The sequence below is a fragment of the Neopsephotus bourkii genome, unplaced genomic scaffold (assembly GCF_033783945.1).
Source record: "Neopsephotus bourkii isolate Nb327-2 ecotype Australia unplaced genomic scaffold, CSIRO-AGI_Nbou_v1 NB_13, whole genome shotgun sequence".
NCBI classification, from domain to species: domain Eukaryota; kingdom Metazoa; phylum Chordata; class Aves; order Psittaciformes; family Psittacidae; genus Neopsephotus; species Neopsephotus bourkii.
Genome location: NW_026900530.1, coordinates 927,540 through 948,818, shown reverse-complemented (window position 1 = coordinate 948,818; position 21,279 = coordinate 927,540). Strand labels below are relative to the sequence as shown.

The 21,279-nt window shown below is 41.3% G+C and overlaps 1 protein-coding gene across 6 annotated transcripts in view; it reads right to left on the bottom strand.

Annotated features, from left to right (window-relative positions):
• Nucleotides 1–21,279, bottom strand: part of ZNF423 (zinc finger protein 423) — a 236,337-nt gene that overhangs the window by 90,080 nt on the left and 124,978 nt on the right. For all 6 annotated transcript variants that reach the window (XR_009728060.1, XM_061370824.1, XM_061370567.1 and 3 more), the window contains one exon: nucleotides 6,185–9,408. Coding sequence is in view for 5 of the 6 variants with exons in the window: in XM_061370824.1 (XP_061226808.1) it covers nucleotides 6,185–9,408 (3,224 nt within the window). In the remaining variant the exon portion in view is untranslated. The remainder of the gene's footprint in view (nucleotides 1–6,184; nucleotides 9,409–21,279) is intronic.

Sequence of the window (21,279 nt, the reverse complement as noted above, 5' to 3'; positions counted from 1 at the left end):
AAAAATAAAACATTAATGCTAAGTGGGTTTTTTGTATATTTGCAGAAACTCTCATTTCCCAAAGCAGGAGTATGGTGCTTTGGTCTGATGTGCATGCTCATTGACTGCATGGGAATATGCTATCTAAACAGACATCTTTTGACATGCAGTTCAGAAAAATTGGGCTTTTTGTGCCTACTTCTTCCTAGAGAATAACTCCTACTGCAGCACTTGCCACCAGCCATGAGCATGCAGTCCATATCCATACAGCCAGTGTGGATGGCAGCAGAGTGTATGTGAAATCTCCAAGTGCTGGCCACAAGCTCAGATAGCCAAGGAATGGATGAGAATCCCAAGCTATCAGCACTGAAAAACCCAATTCAGTAAACAGCACCGCTTAACTTTTTTGAAGGTGTTTTTTGTGCACTTTTAGATACACTTGATTTTTTCTTACAGCCTCTGCTCCACACCTATGTATAGAATCCCATTTTTAGGACAGCAGTAGTAAGTCAGAAGTTTTGAGTTTAAACAGAGGAGTTGCTGTCACTTCCTCTGAGCATGGAATCCAATTTCCTTGAACGCCTGCTGAGGAAAGAACAAATTAGGTGCTGCCAAGAGCTTCTTAACTACTTCCCATGTCATCAGTGGCAACAAGTTAGCCTGCTGGAGGTTAATGAACATGCTGTAATACCATAATAACAAATGAACCAGTCTATGGATGTTATGCCTATTCCATGAATTCTGTACGCAGTATGTGTTTAGACATAGGCAGGGCCTTCCAGGCTAAAATAACAATGGGTGATTAACATGATAATAGGAAGAAGGCTGCACTCCATTGGCCGAAACCTGACACAGCCAAACATATAAAAGGAAATAGTTTGGACTGGCTAGTTATCCCTAGGCAGCTATCCTCCTGGAGTCCATTTGGAAATCAAGGCTGTTAATGGAAAAGCAGTTGGATTTCTGCAGCACTCTTCTTGGGAGTCTCTTCTGGCAGACAAGCACAGCACACACACATACACACGTCCTCTCAAATATGCTGGCATACACATGCTGAGGTCTCCTAACTTTAAAAACAAAGCAAAACACAAAAACCTTTGGAGGAGAAAAACAGGATTTGGGTGGTGAAGGATTCATACAGTCACATTTAAAACTTGAAACCATCCTCTTTAAAACTTCAAAGTTGACTAAGTTTTGTGCTTTGTTCAACACTTATCTCTGTTTTGAGGGTTCCATAAGTAACTACCTAAAAAGGACAATATTTCAGCTCAACTCTATTTCAAACCTTTAAAGTTATATTAAACACAGACAAATGATTCATTTTTTAAATTTATTTTGGTGCTTCTGAAAGCTACTTGCTAACAGATCTGGAGACAGGATGTCTTTGTTTACCCACAGACACAGCATAAACTCCTCCACACCATTTCTCAGACTCACAAAACACTCCACTTGGCATAAGACCCCTCAGAGAAGATGGCAGATTTCACCATTCCTCTTGGCATTATCTTCAGCTTCAGCTGAGACACATGCGTGCATAAGAGTAGCTTAACTGAGGTGATGGCTCTTGTGACAGGCTACCTGGCTCAATACAGAGTGAGATTTATTAAATGGTCTTATGCAGGCCATAAAAACAACTACAACTAGATTAGCACCCAAATGTATATGCAGGAGATAGAACAGCTGATTTCTTGGCTCATTAATAATTCTCTTTAAAAGAATGTTACAAAACTAGACTTCCATTCTTAATGAATAGGGAGCACTAGTTTGAATACAAGGGTGTGTTATTTGTGGTACCAAATAAGATCTACTACTGTTTTTGTGGGTATTGGGGCTTCACAGACATTATTAATGGGTCAGTAATCTCTTTTTAAAGTTCTGTCTTCACAAGTGGTGACAGCAAAGGTGCCCAGACTTCAAGGAGCTAACAGAGTCTAGATGATGGCATCTAGGTGACAAAAGAGACCAAGTGAGCAGGCATTCAGCTGACAGTTCGATCCCCATTAAGTCAAGATACTTAATTCTAACCTTGGCACAAAATAGTAATAATAACAACAGAGGGTTCTGCTTTCTTTTCTAAAGTAACTATTGTTCCCATGGGTTTTCCAGACTGTCCTCCTTTAAATCTGGAAATGTTTTCCTGTTCTACAAAGAAAATATTCCTCCATTCAAGTGGATTTACAAGGGAAGAGAAGGGGTTTGTGGGAGAACAAAGAGAATTAATTGAGTCCAAGAAAGTATGAAGGAGAAAAGGAACTGAGTAAAGAAGCACAATAGGGTTCATTCTTCCAACTTCCTATGCCATCTCCTTTGCTTCTTCAATCTGAATAACCTAGGTGTGCTAAAAATATAACACTATTCAAGATGGAAATTTAATGGAAGACTAAGCATTTGCCATTGTCAACATTGAACAAGTATTGTTGATGGTAACTAAGGTACAAAATACAGATAAATCTGTGTAAGAGAAAGAACAGGTTGAAATGTTCCTAGTATTACAAGGGGCAATGAGAAATCTCAGTCCTAAACTGCTACTCACGTTTCTCAAGACATGCACATTCCTCTATGAAACATCTTAAAAGGAATTAATAGAATATGTTCAAAACTGAAGCTCCTACGCACAGAAATATGTTCAGAGAAACACGAAAGCATTACCTCTGATGCCATTGTAATAGAATTAGAAAAGGTTTTGAGCTATACATGTGGCAGGTACTGGAATTGTGCCTCTACTTGTGATGCTCATCTCAGAAAAAAATTACCTTCAGTCCTATCCAAACAGAATAGCTCACGTAAAACTATCAGAATCAAACAAAAAATGATGTTAGAGTAATCTTTTACTATGAAGGTATATTTTATTTATTCCTCTTAGTGATGCTCCCTATGGAAGACCATTGATTTGACTTAAAATCTCCTAATAACAAATCCTCCAATGCAGATGCTGCCATGCACACAAGGCAAAAACTTTGTCCATCTGGAACTCTCTCTATCTTGTTGACCATCAAGACTGGATCCTACTTAGAAGTCCTAGAATAAAATGTGATCAAGTCAGAGAAATTTCTTCCTGGTTGGTAGCTATACTATGGTGTTACTGAAGACGACAGAATACAGGAGCATTTTCAAGGGTTGGATGCTTTCTTTCATTCTTAAGGATTTAAAAAAAAAAAACAAAAACAACAAATTGCCAAGCAATTCTGAGTACTTTTTTGATCCTCATCTAGCTGTCTCCAACAGAACAAAACCTCCAAAAGTTCAGTAGTAAAAAATTGAAACATAACAACGTATTCATACTCTCTTTGTGGTGCTATATCCATGTGCATATATACACAAATGTTAACAGTTAAAGTAAACAAGAATTGTTTTCTCCTGCTTTTTTTTCCTTTCCCAAATTTTTTTTTTTTATTCATCAAGAGCTAATATTTGTTTTCTTCCTTTCCTTCACTTTGGGGTTAAATCTTAATTTTATTGTTTTTCCCCCTGAAATTCCTTTAGGCTTCCATGCTCATTTCTACAATTTAAGAACTAACCAACAACTGCTGGTGGAGTGATTTCCGACACTGAAAGAAGTTAGAGAACTTTTATGTCATCATCTTTTCCATCTGCTTGGATTTCATTCTGCCTATTCTTATTTACTCTGAAATATATACCCACTACTTAAAATCTAATCTCCCTACCCTTTTCTTTCTTACTGTACCTTGCCCTAATCTTCAACTGCTTTTCTGTTTAGGAAAGAAAAATCAGTAAGGTGTTTAAAAAAGAAATGTAGAAGTGCTCATGAACTGGAGAGAAGCAGCTTTTTTCCTCTGGACATCTGCAAATTATTCTACATGCATTGCGCACTTAAGATTGCTCCAGTAAAATGGTATTTTACCTGTGCGCAGCATACTAACAAGATGACAAGAGAGACTGTGTTCAACTTGCTTAGTTTTGCTATGAAACCAACGAAGTTAATGCTATTCCTGAAATAGGGAGGTTTACCACCATTTAAAACAGTCTAATTCTTTGAAAACTCCTGGGCTAGGGAGACACAAAGAGCAGTCATTGCCTTGAGAAACCTGAGTGAAACACCAACAGTTTCCATGTGAACTGATATCAGAATTCAGGTCTTGTACCTATAACAAAGGGTAAGATAATGAATTATTCCTAATAACAATATATCTATTCCTGGCATACATATCATAAATGTCTCTAGTATGTGCATATGTGCAGGCCACAGACACCTGTCTATGGTGTATGTACTATTTGCCATCATCACAAATGTCAATTTTTCATTATCTTCTACAAAAGAACGAAGACCTTCCCTCATGGGATGAAACTCAAAGCATTTACCTTATTGAAGAACTTAAAACTCTCCCTTGAGAGAGCAAGTATGGAAGCTGTCACTGAAAAGAAAGAGTTAAAGCAAGAAATAGGAGCAGAAAATAGCAATGTAAGCTGCTTCTGGTAGTCGATAGAAAAGGTAATACTTTAGGCTATAGGCACAGCCATATGAACTAAGAATTAGTCTTACCTAGGAGAACAGAGGTGTTTTAAAGAATCTAGAAAAAAACAAAGGCCTAAGGAGGAGGAAGAATGACCTATCTAGAGCCCGAGCAAAATTCCCAAGAGGTATCACACTGAAGGAGGGATACTTGCATTCCTCATTCTTCTGCAGAATTAGGTGCGTGTGCCTGGAGGCTTAATCATACACTCATCGCACACAGAGGGAACAATATCCAGTTGTTTAACTAAAAAAGCAAGAACTCAAGAATTAAACTTTCTGTGGGATTCACTCAGAAGCCGGGAATGGGGCGTTGATGCCAGCAGGTGCTGGCGCACGCACTGCCATGCTCTGACCTGGCCATGCACAGCCCAGCTCTACCAGATGCTGCTGACCCATATGCCCCAGCACTGAGGCAGCACTACCAAGTCCCGCTGGACACACACATAGCCTGCACCATCTCTAGTGCAGGCATCTCAGTCTGTGTCTTCATGCCATACTTAGGGTCTTCTCTTACTTACTGAGCCTCCAGTGTTCTGGTTGAATGGTATTTTCAAGTTCTTTTAATGAAGTGAGATGGAAGAGTGTTTGTGGGTGCTTTAATTAGCAGATTGGCATAAACAGGCTTCTACGGCTGGAATTATTCATTAGGAGTTGGGTGCCTAATTTCCTTAGATACTTTTGAAAATCTCACCCCATCATGTTTAATTAAAAATGTCAGATGATATCAATACTCAGATGCGTCTGCTGTTGGTCTCCCGAGAAGATTTCCAAAATCTACTTCTCATTCCATCTGTTCCTGACAGAGGAAGGACTGACTTGGCCCATTCTTGAACCAAAACTTCAAGAAATAATTTTTAAAGACTATAAACTGCAGATGATATTAATCTCCTTAGTAAGCTTCTGAAACCCTTCTTGGATCTGCATGTTCCCAAGAATCTCTTAAGCTAAGAAACGTGAAAGCAGGCTATCTGCAAACATTAAAAGAAAGCACAATTAGATGTAACCTGTATTAGACAATTTCTGCATATGCTAAGAAAACTACTTCTCTTACAGGAGAGCCGTGAAGCAGATCCTTTCAAAATCACTTTGCAAATCATCCACACACATATACAAGCACACATGTATGCACACAGACATCCAATACCCTCACAATGTTCACTCTGACAGCCACCCATAACAACAAGCTCTTCGGCACAGAAATTTGGTTTAGGTGAGAATTTGGGGGGATAGGGTGGAATTCACTAAAGTTTTCCTACAAAGCTCCTTAAGATTCTGCTCATGTTTAATTTGCTGGTAGGAACTCAACTCTCATTCTTCAAGTGCAACAGATCATTTTCTTTTATGTGTGTTTTGGGTACTCAACATCTCCTTTTTTCATGGAAATCTTCCAGCTTTTCCAGATCTGCCATTTCAGAAGTATCAGAATTCATGGACAAACTCAATCCCCACTGTTCAAGGGTCTCAGCTCTCTGTTGGTAAATCTAGGGCAGTTTTACGATAAAAGAAAACTCGTGCACTGCCACTAGGAATCAAGGACGCTGCAAGACTGCGTAACATTTAATTTTTCTATGTACCTTACTCTACCTTTCTTCCTCTTTTGTTGGATTTTTTTGTAGTACAAGTAATTTTCTTAAGTGACAGATAAAAAAAAAATAACAGTAGAAGAGTTCTGAGTTGCATTGAAGGTCTATGTTTTATCCCTCAGACATTTTAAAGTTCAGCTGTACTTACTCTGGGAACGGGGGATGTCTGGGTACCCTTCCTTTGGCCACTAGTCTCAGGCGTCAGGTCTCGGTGGTCTACCTGGATGTGGCTCTCTAGGTCCTCAGCAGTTTCAAATTTGACACTACACTCTGGACACCTCAGACTGCCACACGGTCTCTCGTTCACCTCCTGTGGAGCCAAGCCCGAAGACTGTCCATTGGTGCTCCTGGTCATGCATCCAGCACACAGGCCATAGGGAAGGCCATTCACATCCAGCTTTACCAAGTCCTGCTTATTCCGGAACTCCTTCAAGCACAACGCGCACTTGTAGAGTTTCTGCAAGGCCTGGCCATTGGGAGATGAGGTTGCAGAGTTTCCTGCCAATTTCTGCATATGGAACGTCCCATGAATTTTCAGCTCAAGGGTAGAGGTGACTGTCTGCATGCAGACAACACAGCGAAACCCAGTGAGGGAATTTCTGAGATCTGGATGCATCTGGCAGTGCTCGATAAATTCCTCCTCGCTCTGCAGCGGCATTTTGCAGATCCGACACGTCCCTGTATCCAAACTCTTGCTGTGAGTGACTTTGTGCTCCGTCAGGGTCAGGAGTGATGGGAAGCGTTCCCCACAGATGGGGCACATGTAGTGCTTGGCTGGGCCGCGATGGGTCTGCATGTGCTCTCTCAGGCCATTTTCTGAGAAAAAGGTCCTTGAGCAGATATTACACTTGTGGCTACCTTTGATGAATTCTGCTTTCTTCCTAGAACAGTCATCCTCCCCAGGCCTGATGTTATGGTCTCTCAAACGATGGTTCTGCAAGAGGACCTCCATAGTGTAGGCAGCCCCACAAATGTCACAGCCATACATGGGCTCAGAAGCATCTACATCATCTTCGCTGGCTTCGTGACTGTTGGAAGTATCTGGATTCTTCATTAGTATGTTTTGGATATCTGCCCCTTCTGTCTTCTTATTAGTTGGGGTCATGCCATTAGCTGTACCATTCTCCGCACTAGCATCAAAAACACAATGTTTTTCCCGCAAATGCTTTTCAAGCAAGATGATGGCATGAAAAGCTTTGCTACAAAACTTGCAGTTATATTTTTTGCTGTGGGTTGTGATGTGACACTGCAGCTCTACCTCTGTGCTAAAGGTCTCCCCACAGAAGATGCATTTGTGAGACTTTGATGGATTCCCCAGGTGACTATGCTTCACATGGATCTGGAGATCCACCTCCTTCCTAAAATCCCAGTTACAGGCTGTGCAACGATACATCTTCTTTTCATTGCTATGCTTGACTGCCAGATGCACTTGGATAGATACCTTGGAATCAAAAACTTCTTGGCAAAGGGTGCAGTGATACAACACAAAAGTATGCATGTCCAACAAATGTTTCTGCAAATCATCCACTGAAGAAAACTGTTTGTCGCAGCTCTCACATACATAATGAGTTGAAGTTGTCATGTAATGCACAGTGAGATGTTGCAGAAGAGACTCCTGGGAATCAAAGTCTTCTTTACACTGAGGGCAAGACTGTTTCCTCAACAGCAACTCCAAATGCAACTTTAAATGGGTTTGAAAACTTTCAAAATTTGAGAACTTTAGATCACACTGATTACATGGGTATTCACCATTAGACACTGAATTTACGCTAGCAGAAAGACGTTGCCTTTTAGGGGAAGAGACTTCAACATCAGAAGAAACTGGACTCTGCTCTGCTTTTGACTTCTTATTGTGTGCCAGAGGAATGTTCTTGTGGTTTTCTTTAATATGCTTTGTAAGCTTCAAGATGGAGCCAAAAATGGGGGAGTTTGTGCAATAAGGGCATGAATAAACTTCCATAAAAGACTGTGTTGGCTGAATGACAGGAGAATCCAATTTTGAATTTCCTACATTGCAGTGAGTCTGCTGAATATGTTCAGTCAAGGTTGCTTCGGTCAGAAAGCCCATGGAGCACTGGTTACAGAAGAAAGCATTGTTGCCATCTTGAGGGGTTGCATTTGGTCCACAGTGAGTAATACGGATGTGTTCTTGTAAGCTGTTGATATCTGCAAACATCTCTGGGCAGTAGTTACAGTGAAAGGCAGAAATGTTGCTGAACTGCATCATGGGATAGGCATGGGTTTTGTGCACTTTTCTCACATGTTCATTCAAGTTGTACAGTGTAGGCATGGAATCAAGGCAGATCTGGCACGTGTGGCTTTGCTGAGGTTTGTCTGCGTGAATGGTCTTCAGGTGGATCTCCAGAACAGCAAGGCTGTTGAAGTCGCGCTTTGAGCAGTACGGACAGCTGTAGGTAACTTTAGACCAGTTCTGGTTTTCCTCTCTGTCCACAGACCTCATTTTCTTTTGTCCTCTCAAAGGCTTTAAGGTTGAATCTGGGGTGGAACCTCTTTCCACCGATGCACTAGAGTCAGGCGTTGCGCTGCTCATGGATGCCACACTCCCCAAGACAGGGTCAGGGCTGATGCTGTGATTGCTGGAGTCAGGTTGTCTGTGGCTGTCCAAGTGGCAATATACATCCTCCACTGAAGAAAACTGCTCTGGGCACATAGGGCACTTGTGTTTTTTGTTGGCATGGGCTTGATGAATGTGTGAGAGCAGCGAGTTTTCGTCTGCAAATACTTCAGGGCAATGAATACACTGCAAATCTGCCTTCTCAGAAAGCTGTGGGTGGCGTGTCATTACGTGCTTCTCCAAATCTTCAGTCTGACTGAATGTCTCTTCACAGTAATCACACATAAAATCATCCTTTTTCACCTCTTTCTCAGTCTTTGCCATATGTTCCTTGTTCTTTTTATGAGCTTGCATGTGACTCTGCAATGAGCTGGTCGATGAAAACCCACGCTTACACACAGTACACTTGAACGGTTTGCTGGAGCTGTGGGTTTTCAGGTGAATTTTGAGGTGGTCGCTGCGAGAGAACGCAGCCTCACATTCATGGCAATGGTATTTTTTATCCCCAGTATGAAGCTTTATATGGCGATCCCTGCTTCTCTTGTGCTTAAAAAGCCGGCTACAGTAGGTGCATTTGAAAGGTAGTTTGTCACTGTGGATCTGCTCGTGCCTTTTAAGGTAGCTCAGGCGAATGAAGGACTTATCACAAAACTGACAGGGATATGGCAGGCCAGTCCCCCCTTCCTCCTCCCCGATGCCGAGATCACACCCATCTCCTATCATCTGAGTGGGTGATGCAACATCTTTGCTGGAGGGAGATGAAGCCACCCAGGAGAGTTGTGGGTCGTCATCACCATCTGTAATGGGAAAGCAGAAAGGAGATTAAAAACAATTCCCAGTGCATCTGTGAAATAAGGACAAAGCTCTCAACAACACTATGGGCTTCTGCTACTACAGCATTAAAAAAAAAAAAAAAAAAAAAAAGCAACTAAAAAGATCTTGAGTTTCAAAGGCGGTATAGACATACATATAACTCACAAATATAACAACATACAGTATTAATAAAAAGCACTCTTCTTTAGCAGGTCTAACACCTGCCTACTGCAAGGTAAAGCAATAAACAATGAATAAAGAAAGCAAAACACAATGTGCAATGAAGCAATACAAACATTTTGAACAGCTACAGTGTTAAGTGATCACCTGTCATTTTGTGGGTCTTATAATGCTACATCAAGATGATTTTAAGTAATGTCTCCATTAAACAAAATCCTCCAGTTTGTCTCAGAATTTTAACAGAATGAAAGACTGCTCAAAAGCAGAGTGAAACATCTCGGTGAAATAAAAGCATCAGATTTGAGACAGCTCAAGAAAATCACAGAAGAGATCTGTACCATTACCAAATTTATTTACATGAAAGGTAATATTGTCTGCTTGGTACAAAACCATAAAAATTAAAAAAGCCCAGAAAATCACTATTGGAGATCTCAAGATGTCACAAAAGAATCAACTTCAGGGTAAACCAGCAATGGCCCAGCCTCTGTTCTAACAACTATTTCCTTTGCTCAATATGAGGCTTTGGAAAATACTTCATAATTTGATATTACCACAAAGAAACACAGCACTGACTCCAGCAGCAAAACAGTCATTTTAGGAAAAATACATAAATGTTGGCAGTTTTCATAAACAGCATAGTTAACAAGAAACAGAAGAGAGTGAGTTCAACTATCCTAATTCCAATAAATGTGGAGATGTTGAGAGAAGCAAAAATGCCACTAGTCTGATATAAAACTGAACCATGGAACAAAGCAAAACCAAAATCCATGTAATTGAGGGAAGGCACTGACCACATACACATTTGGAGATTCAAAAAAGGAACTGGTTCTCCAGGTACATTGTCCTTATAAAACATTTAATGTTTCTACTTCAGCTCTTACTAAAACAAACCCATAAAAAAATCCCCAACTGTGCATGTAGGCTGCCACACACGCGCTCCTCGTGCCTGCCAACTACAGTCACCAGGCAGAGAAGAGCACATGTATGGTGGAGAAGATCTCAAAGAAAGGCTCATCTAATGAGGAAATCACCACTGTAAGAGACTGGCTCCTGTGGCATTGTTTGCTGTGGCAAAGACCTCCTTTTCAGTCCCAAGAAAAGAGAGAGCAGAGCTACCCTGGAAAAACTAAACCAAGTAATCACACCCCCAACAACTTTTCCTGCACAACGGGGCTGCCTGTTTTCTCGATGAACGGGTTGGGTACTAGCTCCCCTTGCCCTGTGTTCCCAGGGAGTTCCACTCCCCCACTTAACCTCCTGCTTCAGAGAGATGCTGCATACAGAGAACACGCTTCCTCCTGCTCCCAAAATGCACTCTGGGGCTCAGCAAGGACCCGCACTTCTAAGATGCTCAAGGTCTTTGTGCTCAACTAACTCCCTCGAGCCTGGCACAGCCTGAACCTAAAACACAAGGCGATCAGCCCCTGCTTTGTACATGAATTTTTTTCCAGGCTTCTCTTCCCCCAACCATGCACTGGTCTGGCTCTGAGGCTGGAACAAAACATCGTGTTCCCAATTTACGCCACCTCCGCCGCCTGCCCGGCTGCCGGCACAGCTTCGCTCTGCCCCCAGGGAGACCCCAGCCCCTGTCTCTGCTGCCAGCCGCATCCAGGGCTCCATCCCCACGGACCCATGGCCATGGCCGGCAGAGGGAAGAAGGCAGCCGCCTGCCAGCGCCTGGATTAGAGGCCCCAGGGAGGTGCCGGTAGCTCAGGGCTGGCTAATTCCCTCCTCTCACCAGCTGGGCTCCTCCAGGGGAAAAGAGACAAAGGGGAGCAAGAGGGGGATGCTGGGCCTGAACTAGGGCAGCACATGTTGCGTGCAACCGCTACTGCTCTCCATCGGGGTGGGTGGGGGAGAGAAGAAAAACAGTGACAGGGAAAAAAGCACACCACCATCATGCTACTTGCTTCTTGGCCTTACTGTCCGCAATTAAAATAATTTTAAATGTTCACTTTGAAGAAAGTATTACAAAAATACACACATTGTAAATAATTCCCCGTATGCAGCCAGACTATGCGCACTTTGTGCTGGGCAGTGGCAGGCAGAGGAAAAGGCTGCACCATGCCAGGGAGAACCCTGATCACTTCAAACGGCTCCAGCAAATAAAGCTGCATTGTTCAGCCTTGAAACTGGAGATGTAGTGGGCCAAATCCAGTGGTAACACAGGCTGGGCCCAATGCTCTAACTTCGCTACATCCATGTGTGCTTATGCAAACCATTACACTGGCCCATCATGCAAACTGAACAAATCTGCTAGCAAGCCTCTTTTGCCTCTAAAACAAACCCATCTACCTCAAAATGCACTCTAACATTCAACAAGGCCCAGTTTCCCTCCAGCTGCTGCTCTTCAAACATATTGGGCTATTCAGAAAACAAAATCCAAGAAAGCTGGTATTACTTTGTGAGTGATGCAGAAAGACGTTGCTATACTCATAGAATTTGGATTTTAAAAAGATTAACGTTTCTCAGATTGAAAAGCTGGGTTCCAAAAAAAAAAATAAATGGAAGCACTTACACAGACATTTGAAAGATTATCTCCATTTGTTAGAGCTTTCACTGATCGTCATGTTTAACTTTTAGATAATTTTTATTGCATCCTTTTCTCATACTTTTACAATTTAAAAAGAATTAGAAAACGTTAAAGAACAGAAACAAAACCTACCTTGACTTCCTTACAAACAAGATACTAAATTACAAAGGCCTAAACCGAAGAAATTAGGCAAAACTCATTATCATTAATCTCTTTATAGAATGAAAAATAGCCCTGTTAATTTTAATGTGCCATATTAAATTGAAGAAAAGACCTATAATAAACTGAGAAAGAAATTCTAAGGTATTTTACCAGAGTAATATTTTAGTCAGAAGATATATTTTAGATGTGGTGTGACATGTCTAGCAACGATGTTTAGAATAATAGTTCTACATTAATGCAATCAAAGGAATGTAGCAGAATGAGAAAAATCACTTTCAAAAAGGAGATTAAAGTCATTAAAAATGGCTAATCCTGCAAAGTGGGACTGTTCTAAAATAGAGAATCACATGGCTGGTGCAAGTCTTTTGTCATTTGCACATAAGAGAATCAAAACAAGTATTAAAAGGGTAAGAAAATTCAATAAAAAGTTTAATTAGTGAAAAAAGAGCGTTAAGGAAGCTTCAGGATGTCAGTAGTTCTCAGGATATATGTGTGGCCCATGAAGCTTAAAGGGCCAGATTTGATAATCAATCTCAAAGTGGTACAGTAATTTAGCAACTTAATGTTCAGTACGTTTACAGGACTGCAAGCATTTATCATCATCACTGAGGAGCTAATTCCAGCTTCAATGCATTCGATGTATTTTTCCTTCTAATAAGAGCAATTGGGCCAAACTGTAGTATAAATCATACTTCATCCTCTATTTATTTTCCAGATAACAGGAGCCAAGTTCAGAAATAAACTCGTGAAGCTAAAGCAATAAAATGAAGTCTTAAAAAATGTGATCTCTCTTAGAAAGGAGACAAATAGCACATCACAGATTGCCAGTAGTGAGCAGTACTGCCATCTCAGCATACAGTGATGACGTTGATATATTCATTATTTCAGAATAATTTTGCTAATAGAAAGAAAATCAACCAGACACAATTAAGCAAACGCAATTTCACAGTCCCTGCAAACACCTTCCTCCATGTCCCTCCTCAAAGCTACCTGCAAATATTATGCTCCCATCAGACTCACTCCTCTGCCCGGTCACCCCCAACGCCGGGGTCAGTGCTCATGGGCAGGGGCTGCACAGACCCAGTTCCCCAGCCAGCTGCCTTTTCTCCTAAGAACAAAAGGTACACACAGAGCCCGATTTGCTGGCCAAGATTCACCCTTGCCTAAACCTTCTGTTTACCAATGTAGAGCATCACTGGATTCCCTTCCAGTGAAGAACCTCCCTTCTCTGTCTCCACTGTTCATGGAGGGCTCAGGTAGCTCTTCCAGAAGCCCTCCATACATCCCTCCACACTGTGGGCATGTCGCAATGTGGCCAGTGCTGTATGGGAGACCAGTTTATTCCTGCAGGTGTGGGTGCAAACAGCAGTACAGACTGAGCACCACGGGGCTCAGAAGAGGCCACACAATGTGCCCAGGCATCAACAGAATACCCAGAGTTTGACCAAAGAGGCAAGTTTGGGAGTCCCCTCCTCAGCCAGAAGGTACCTCCATACAGAACAATAAACCAAGGAGGTTAGATTTGGAAGATGCTCTTATTCTATCATGTTTAATCCTCTAGCTCAGAGCTAGTACACAAGAGAAATAGTTAAATTAACAAAAACAAAAGCCCAAAACCAACTGTTGAGGAAAGGATTGCTGTTGATTTAAATTCAGACTCCCTGTTCTCTTCCAACCTCTCCATGGCACACAAGTTAAAAATGGTCAAAGCACTCAAATTGCTTTAGAGAGCTGATGGAATTCTATCAACCAAAAAAGCAAGTAACTTTAAAAAAAAAGCATGGCATCATAAGACACGCTTCTGAGCTGTGTTTCAGCTCCTCATCTCCATAATAGAAAAAAGCCATCTGCTCCTCAAGGACATATTGTAGGGCTTACTTCTATATAGCTGTGAAACTCCCGAAACGTCCATCCTCAGATGGAAGGCCTGATAGAAATGCTATCAATTTCAATTATTATTATTACTATCACAGATGCTTAACTATGTAACCCAGAGATTGAGGACTGAGAAATCTGCAGTACTGGTTACAGCAAATTTTGCATTGCTGCACTTGTATTAAAGCCAAGGCTAGATCATTACGATGGATTATAGTAAGAACCTCACATGACATACGCTGCTCATTTACACTGCAGTGCTGGTGTGAAATAATACACGTCAAGTTTATATGGCAAATGTGTTAAGTTTCAATATTTTCAGTGTACTGTGGCAGCTTTTTGCTTCTTTTTTTTTTTTGAAAGTTTAGTTCCATTTTCTTGCACATATCCCACACAGTTATAACATAGTAAATAATAAAAAATATCATTAATATTCCAAAGTCAATTTTCTATGGTGATATTAGCTTTTCTGAATGATTTTGTCCATTGTGTCACAGAAGGCAATAGTGGACTGTGACCACCAGCTCTTGGAGCAATGAAAGCCTTTCTATGGTGCCACCACACCTATCTCTGGGTTGTGACTGAAACCCAGCATTAACTCACACACTCTTCACTAAACAACAGGAAAAGATTACTGCAACTCATTTACAATTACCCCTACAAAAATACTATTCAAGTGTCCCACAGAGCTGGCCAACCAACCTTTAGCCACAGGACTAAGGAGGGGCCCTGGGAAGCTAAGGAACTCCATGCACAGCTTCAGACTTAAGCAACATTAGCTTCTTTACAAAGTGTCTTCACAGATTTTTATTTTAAGGCACTATGCCATTTTTTAAATATATATAAGCATATATATAAAATGTTCAAAGCAAACCTAAAACTGGATAAAAATTTAGGAGCTGCTAAATTAAGTGGCACCACAGGCAGTGCTTTCATTGTTATCTGTGACTTGAGAAAAATGCAGTTATACCTAATTACATGCTTATGTGGAAAGCATTTTTGTTGGACTGAATTAACAGTTAGTGACTCTTTTTCCAACTTCTCAGCTTTGCACTGCAGTTCATTTTTAAGTGAAGTTTTTAAAAAAGACAGACAGACGTCTGGCTCAATGGAAAGTATATATAATCTAATTTTTCTTCTCATGCAGAGAGCGACTTGGTATTTAGAATACAAAATCAGCACAAGATGTCGTGCAGAATTTCAAACACTAAACTTGCTGGGGTGTCTGCACAGATACATGGTTGCACAGACAGTTTAAACGTTACTGTCTTTGTTTAAACCTTTTTGTAGTGATCAAAGATACATCTAATTAAGTCTTTTTTTTTATTCTGCAAGTTAAAAGTACACACAAAGATGTCTTTTGAAGCTTAGTTGATACACAGAAACTTCTTAAGCCAGAGTAATGCGTACCTGAGCCCTTGCCTCCCATTAGCAGAGATACCAAGACTCAGTAAAGACCATCGATAGGATGATATGTAATTCTCTACAGATGATAAAATCAGGAAGTTATTTCTAACATTATTTTTTCTTATTTCAAACAGTCTGTATTTTGCTGGTAAAAAATTAACATATCATTAAATTAGTTATTTCACACTTCAATAAATGGTATAGTAAGGGGTGGAGGAGAAAGTTTTATGTTAGATCTAGGAATAAACTAAATGCTTTCAGAGTTGAATCACTGTTTTTCTTTACTCCCTTTGGAAAACCAGCAGATACTATATTCTGCTGTGCATCATGGACTTGGGACTGAAAACAGCTGCACTCTAATTACATGTAAAGTGTACCAAAACATTCCTTTTATCACAGACTGTAAATCTGTTAGCATCTGTCTCTCCTTTGTTTCTTCCACAAGATACAAGCTTGTTTCTACATTTTTCTCACCTGTAGCAGTAATTAAAATTCATTATAAATGAAAGGAGTGAACACTAAAACAAGTTCCTCTGTGTACAGTTCTAAACTCAAATTAGAAACAGCTGTTTGCTAATTCATGCAGTGATGTTTTGTCGTGCTCTGTGAATCAATAATAACTCACCCTACTTCTACCACAATGTTAGGATTATACATATATCTTGCTTAGCAATTTGCTGTTCAGAAATGTTCAAATGCATATTTGGGTTTTTTTTAAGCGAGATGAGAAGATGATACCAGCAAAATTACCAGTGAATTAACAGAAATATCTTAACAGCTTGCTGCTCATGCCTACCCTGCTGCCGAGAGGGTGCTATGCTGTTCCTGCCTGCTATGATACTTGCAGAGCATTTAGCAAGAAAGCACAATGTAAGACAGATGTAAAAACAAAACTGTACAGAGGGTCACATGCACACATCACGGATGCAATAGTCACACTGAGAGACTCCCACAAAATTAGAGTTTCAGCTATGACATGTAAAACTTTCAAGCATAAGGAATGACAAAGCCCTTAGGAAAATAATCCTAGTAGAATAATTATTACTTATAATAATTAGTTATAAAATTAGTTATAATAAATGGTAATATTAATTGTTAATAATATCTTTTCATATTATGTGAGCCAGATAACAAACTTCATATGACCCTATTGGCCTTATACTCACACAATTCTATTCTGCACTTCTTGCTACTTGATGTCAACATTCATCATTATTTCAACACTTGATTATACAAAACAAAGAGACAACACGCAGCGGTTAACAGCTTTGCTGCTTCATTTTTTATCTAAACCTAAGGATACAAGGGGAGCGGTTGCAACATTCTGAGCAGAGCCCAGGGCAGATTTGCAGAGCCTGTCCTCACTGTGGCAGGACTAGGGCCACCCCTCTGCAGAGCCAAAGACCCAGCCTGAAGTGGTGAAAGAGGATCAGCCTCCATAAAGGTCTCTGCAGTACATGCAAGGAAAGTCCTTGTCTCCTCTATACATAACGATGTTTTCCTTTCCTTGTGTTTTGTTGCTGCTAGCAGGAAGGGTGCTTCCCATACAGCACAAACCCAGGCATCAAGATTCTGAATTGTTCACGGGGATGTGGCCAGCGGAAGAGCCTTTCTGGATGAAATGCACAAGATGAATTCCCTAGATTTATGATTTCCTCCCTCCCATCAGATCAGGCAGTTCTCAAATACAGCAGGCACCTGTTCGCAGGCTGTTTTGCTGAGCCCCCTCAGGCATGTGCAGTCAGGCAGACTTGGCTCAAGCTCCTTCCCTGAGTTCATACTTATAACTGAGCATCAGACATACAGACTAGCTGCTGTCTGGAGAAACTCAATGAATACAGAAGCCAAAATTAAAGAGAGACAGACTTTTCTCCATGAACTGACCAGACTGGTGTGATTTAATTTAATGCTTTACTGTGCTCATTTTCATGTTTCCGAATTGCACTTTCAAGTGAAGATTAAGGCATCAATTACAATCCATTTAGCTCATTCATAAAATTCATTTAAGGGTCATATCCTGCATGTGAGCAGGGAGCCCTGGAAGCCAGCGCTGACAAGTACAGGCAGCAGTTTTCCACAGGATATTCAGTTTGTGCTGAATCAAGTCAGAGCTTCTTTTGATGGTATGGGCAGCAGTCTGGAGGTGCCTTTAAAACTGGGGCAGTGGCAAACTAGGACAGAGTTTTGCCAAGCCCTTTTCATAGCTTCTGCTACTGCTAAGACAAATGCATACCTGCTTCTGTGCTAGTAGACAATAGAGCAGTGTTTCCATTTCTGTGGAGCTCTATTTCAACTTTTCAGCCATGTATCAACTCTGAGACAGAAGAACCACTAAAAAGGAAGAAAACTGGGACCAGACACCACAAGTACTCCACATCTTCTGACTGGGTTCACCAAAAGTGTTAGGGTGAGATCTTGAACTGATGCTACACAATGACCTGACCTCTAGGAAAATGGGTTTGAAGTCCCTGTCTTTAGCATTTGAAAAGTACTTTCCCAAGAGCAGACTTTTGCTGCTGAGTATTTTCTATCAGCACTCAGTAGAAGAGATGTCAATTGCCATGTTCCAAACCTGAGAAAAACTTCGTGTTTCAAACCTCAGCCCTGCACAGGACTTTACTGCCAAGCCTTCCGGCCAGAGGAATTTAAAGCTGGTCATATTATTAGAGCAAGTTGCAGAGGAAAATAAAACCAGCTTGTTAAGTTAGAAAAAGTAGGCTGTTCCAGACTCTCATTTTGATCTAGGTGGGAAAACTGTGACGCACTTACGAATTTAATGGGTTGATGTTCATGATGAATAGGCCTAATGCTGAAAAACACATGTTGGCTGAAATTACTCAACAATAAACAAACAGTAAAAAACAACAACATCCAGATTTTATACTGCCTTCAAAGAACAAGGGAAGAAAACCCAATAAATTACATCTGACAGACAGTATCAAGTAACCTGTTTTATAGCTAGACATATGCATTACTGGCCTGACTTAAACATGTGTTGTGTATTCACATCAATCCTGCTGAAATTAGTGGCAAACACTTCTCAAAACTCAAATTAAATAAATATATAATATAGCCAGTTCTACACAGATGCATTTTCAGAAAGGTGCACATATTCCTTGTCCCTTTCATGGATTCAGAATCAAGATTTCATGCAAACACCGTGAATGGAAATGAAGCTGCCCTTGTGAACGTCCCAGCTTCCAAAAGTCTGATGAGTGTTGCTCCTTGAGGTCTTCAGCCACATATCCTGGAGGGGCACATGTGCCCCAGTGACCTCCACAGGTATCCCTGGAGCTGATAAAGCTGTCAGCTCACCCTGACCCAGGCTGGGAAATGGGGTTTGCTCCAGCTAAGTGTATCTCCTGTTCCTTGGAGACAGTATGCGTTGTGGCAAACTACAATCAGTTAAGACTCTGGGTTTGTTAGCGAACAATTTAAAAAAAACAAACAAGCACATCATTTAAACAGAAGTCCCACAAATGTAAAAGCGCACTGCTGAATATGAAGCACATTCAGAGTATCATTTAAACATTGGTCTGCATGAATCTGCACTATGTTTGTGACTGGCCTGAGAGGAACTGCACTAAACAGAGGCTGGAAGTAAGTTCGCCACTTACCAATACCTGACAGAAATAACTGAAAGGTTTAAAAAGAAAATAACTATAGATTTTGTGCTATGCAAGATGAAAGCCAAACAGCATGGCTTGCCTAGAAGAGATGTGTACTACACAATGAACAATAATGCTACTTCTTTTTCACTAACAGTATCCATCACTTTAAGTAAGAAATTACTTTTAAAACAAGTAAGCAAACAAAGGTGTTTGCCACCCGGTAAGACTCTTTCTCAGTACATCAGTGTTTCCCTACAACAAATGTGCCTCACAAGAGACCTTTGAAGTTTAACCAGCAGTGACCCAGCATCTGTGATCTGAGGACCGCACAACAAAACCATCTACTGAAAGCTGCTTTCTTCTTCCAACACATCTTTGCCCTTTTGACTGAAGGGCCCAATGACAACTCGTGTGACTGTGCTCTCAGGTTTTCAAAATAAGAGCTGCAGTGACAGCTAGGGTCTCATCCCCAGGGCTCACTCCAAAGCACAATGGGGACATGGCGCACCAGATAGCCCTCTCCTGCAGGCCTCAGGCAGTGAGATCAGCCCATGCTGTGCCCCATCTCCTACACCATGAGCCTGCAGAGGCTTTCTGAGCCCCTTTAAATTCTTTAGGGGCTTTTCAGGATGTCAGCCAGCACTGACCATGCTCTAGAGAATGGCTCCTGCAGGGAGGGTGCTCTTCAGTGCCAGCAGGCAGAGGGAGCACAGCTGGGGAGTGAGCGCATCCAACCAGGAGACAACAGCCGCTTCCAGCCCTGCATGCTCCTGCCAAGGGACACGCAGAGCCCTGCAGAACCATGCCTGCAGCCATGGCTGTGCTTCCCACCTCAGATGCAGGTACCACACTGCCCACCTAGCGCAGCAGTACAGCACTTCCCTTACAGTTCCCTAAAAGTAAAGGTGTATTACTCCTGGAATTGTTTAATACAGTCTTAGGTGCCATTTGTCTGTATTCAGATGGCTCTGGTTTAACCAACAATGTAGGCTTCCTTCTGCCCACGTGTATGTGGTTGTTTTTTCCTCCCACAAGCCTGAATTGCACGATTTATTCTAGTTAGTAACTGTCTCAGTGTCTTGGCCACAGATACATGAGAGAATGAATATATAATGAGGAAAGGTGCAGGGCACAATTATTTGTTTAAATGGGATTAAAATTAGGGTTGGAGTGTACATTGAATCATCTCAATTTATCCCTGAAGAGAAGGAGGAACAGCAAACGTCTTGGCGCCTGCAAACAAATTATGTCTTTCCCCACTATCTCTCCCAAAGAGCACTCCTTCCATTTGAGAGCAGCCTCACACAGACACTGGCACTGATATCAGAGAACTAAACGAAATAAAGGGAAAAGTTATAGTCAATAGCTTTTCCTCTACCTCTATCCACATGATGAGGGCTGGTTATACTTACAGAAACATAGCTGGGAATATTATAGACTAAACAACACAGGAAAAGGAATGAGGAGGCAGTGGGGAGAGACTGAATTTAGCCTAGAAAAATGCATTTTGATACTACAGGTACAAAAAGCTTTCAGGTTTCTATAGAAGAGTCTGCTAAATTAAAAAGTGTGTGGAAGCTGGAAGTGGATGTTTGGGGTGGGGGCACACTCCCTGCACAGGAAAAAAATGGTTAAAAAATCAAAACAACAAAACACAAAAGAAAAACAAATAAATGCATACTCTCAGGGAAATCAAGCATCAGAGGCTTGATAGACACACATGCACCTCCAGAACCAGAGGTGTTCCAAGAAACCATCTCCAGTCAGTTAATGGCTAGAAACGTGCCCCCTCCTACACCAGGCAAATTAATATTTTTTTGTTGTTTTTCTCCAGATGTGAAAAGGTTTTGCACCTGCACCTGGTGTGGGTAACTAAATCACTGGTATAGGGTGTCTCACAGAAACCCCATGTAGAGTGTGGCAGAGAGGAGTTACAAAAACTAGTGAAATGCAGCTAGCAGATACTTGGAAGAAACTCCATCCAGTCTCCACAGTTATAAAGAGGCAGGGCAGTGACTTTAAGCTGTATGAGCTCACGCTCTGACAGTCTAAAACAAGAAATATTGTCAATAAGGCAGTCATAACTG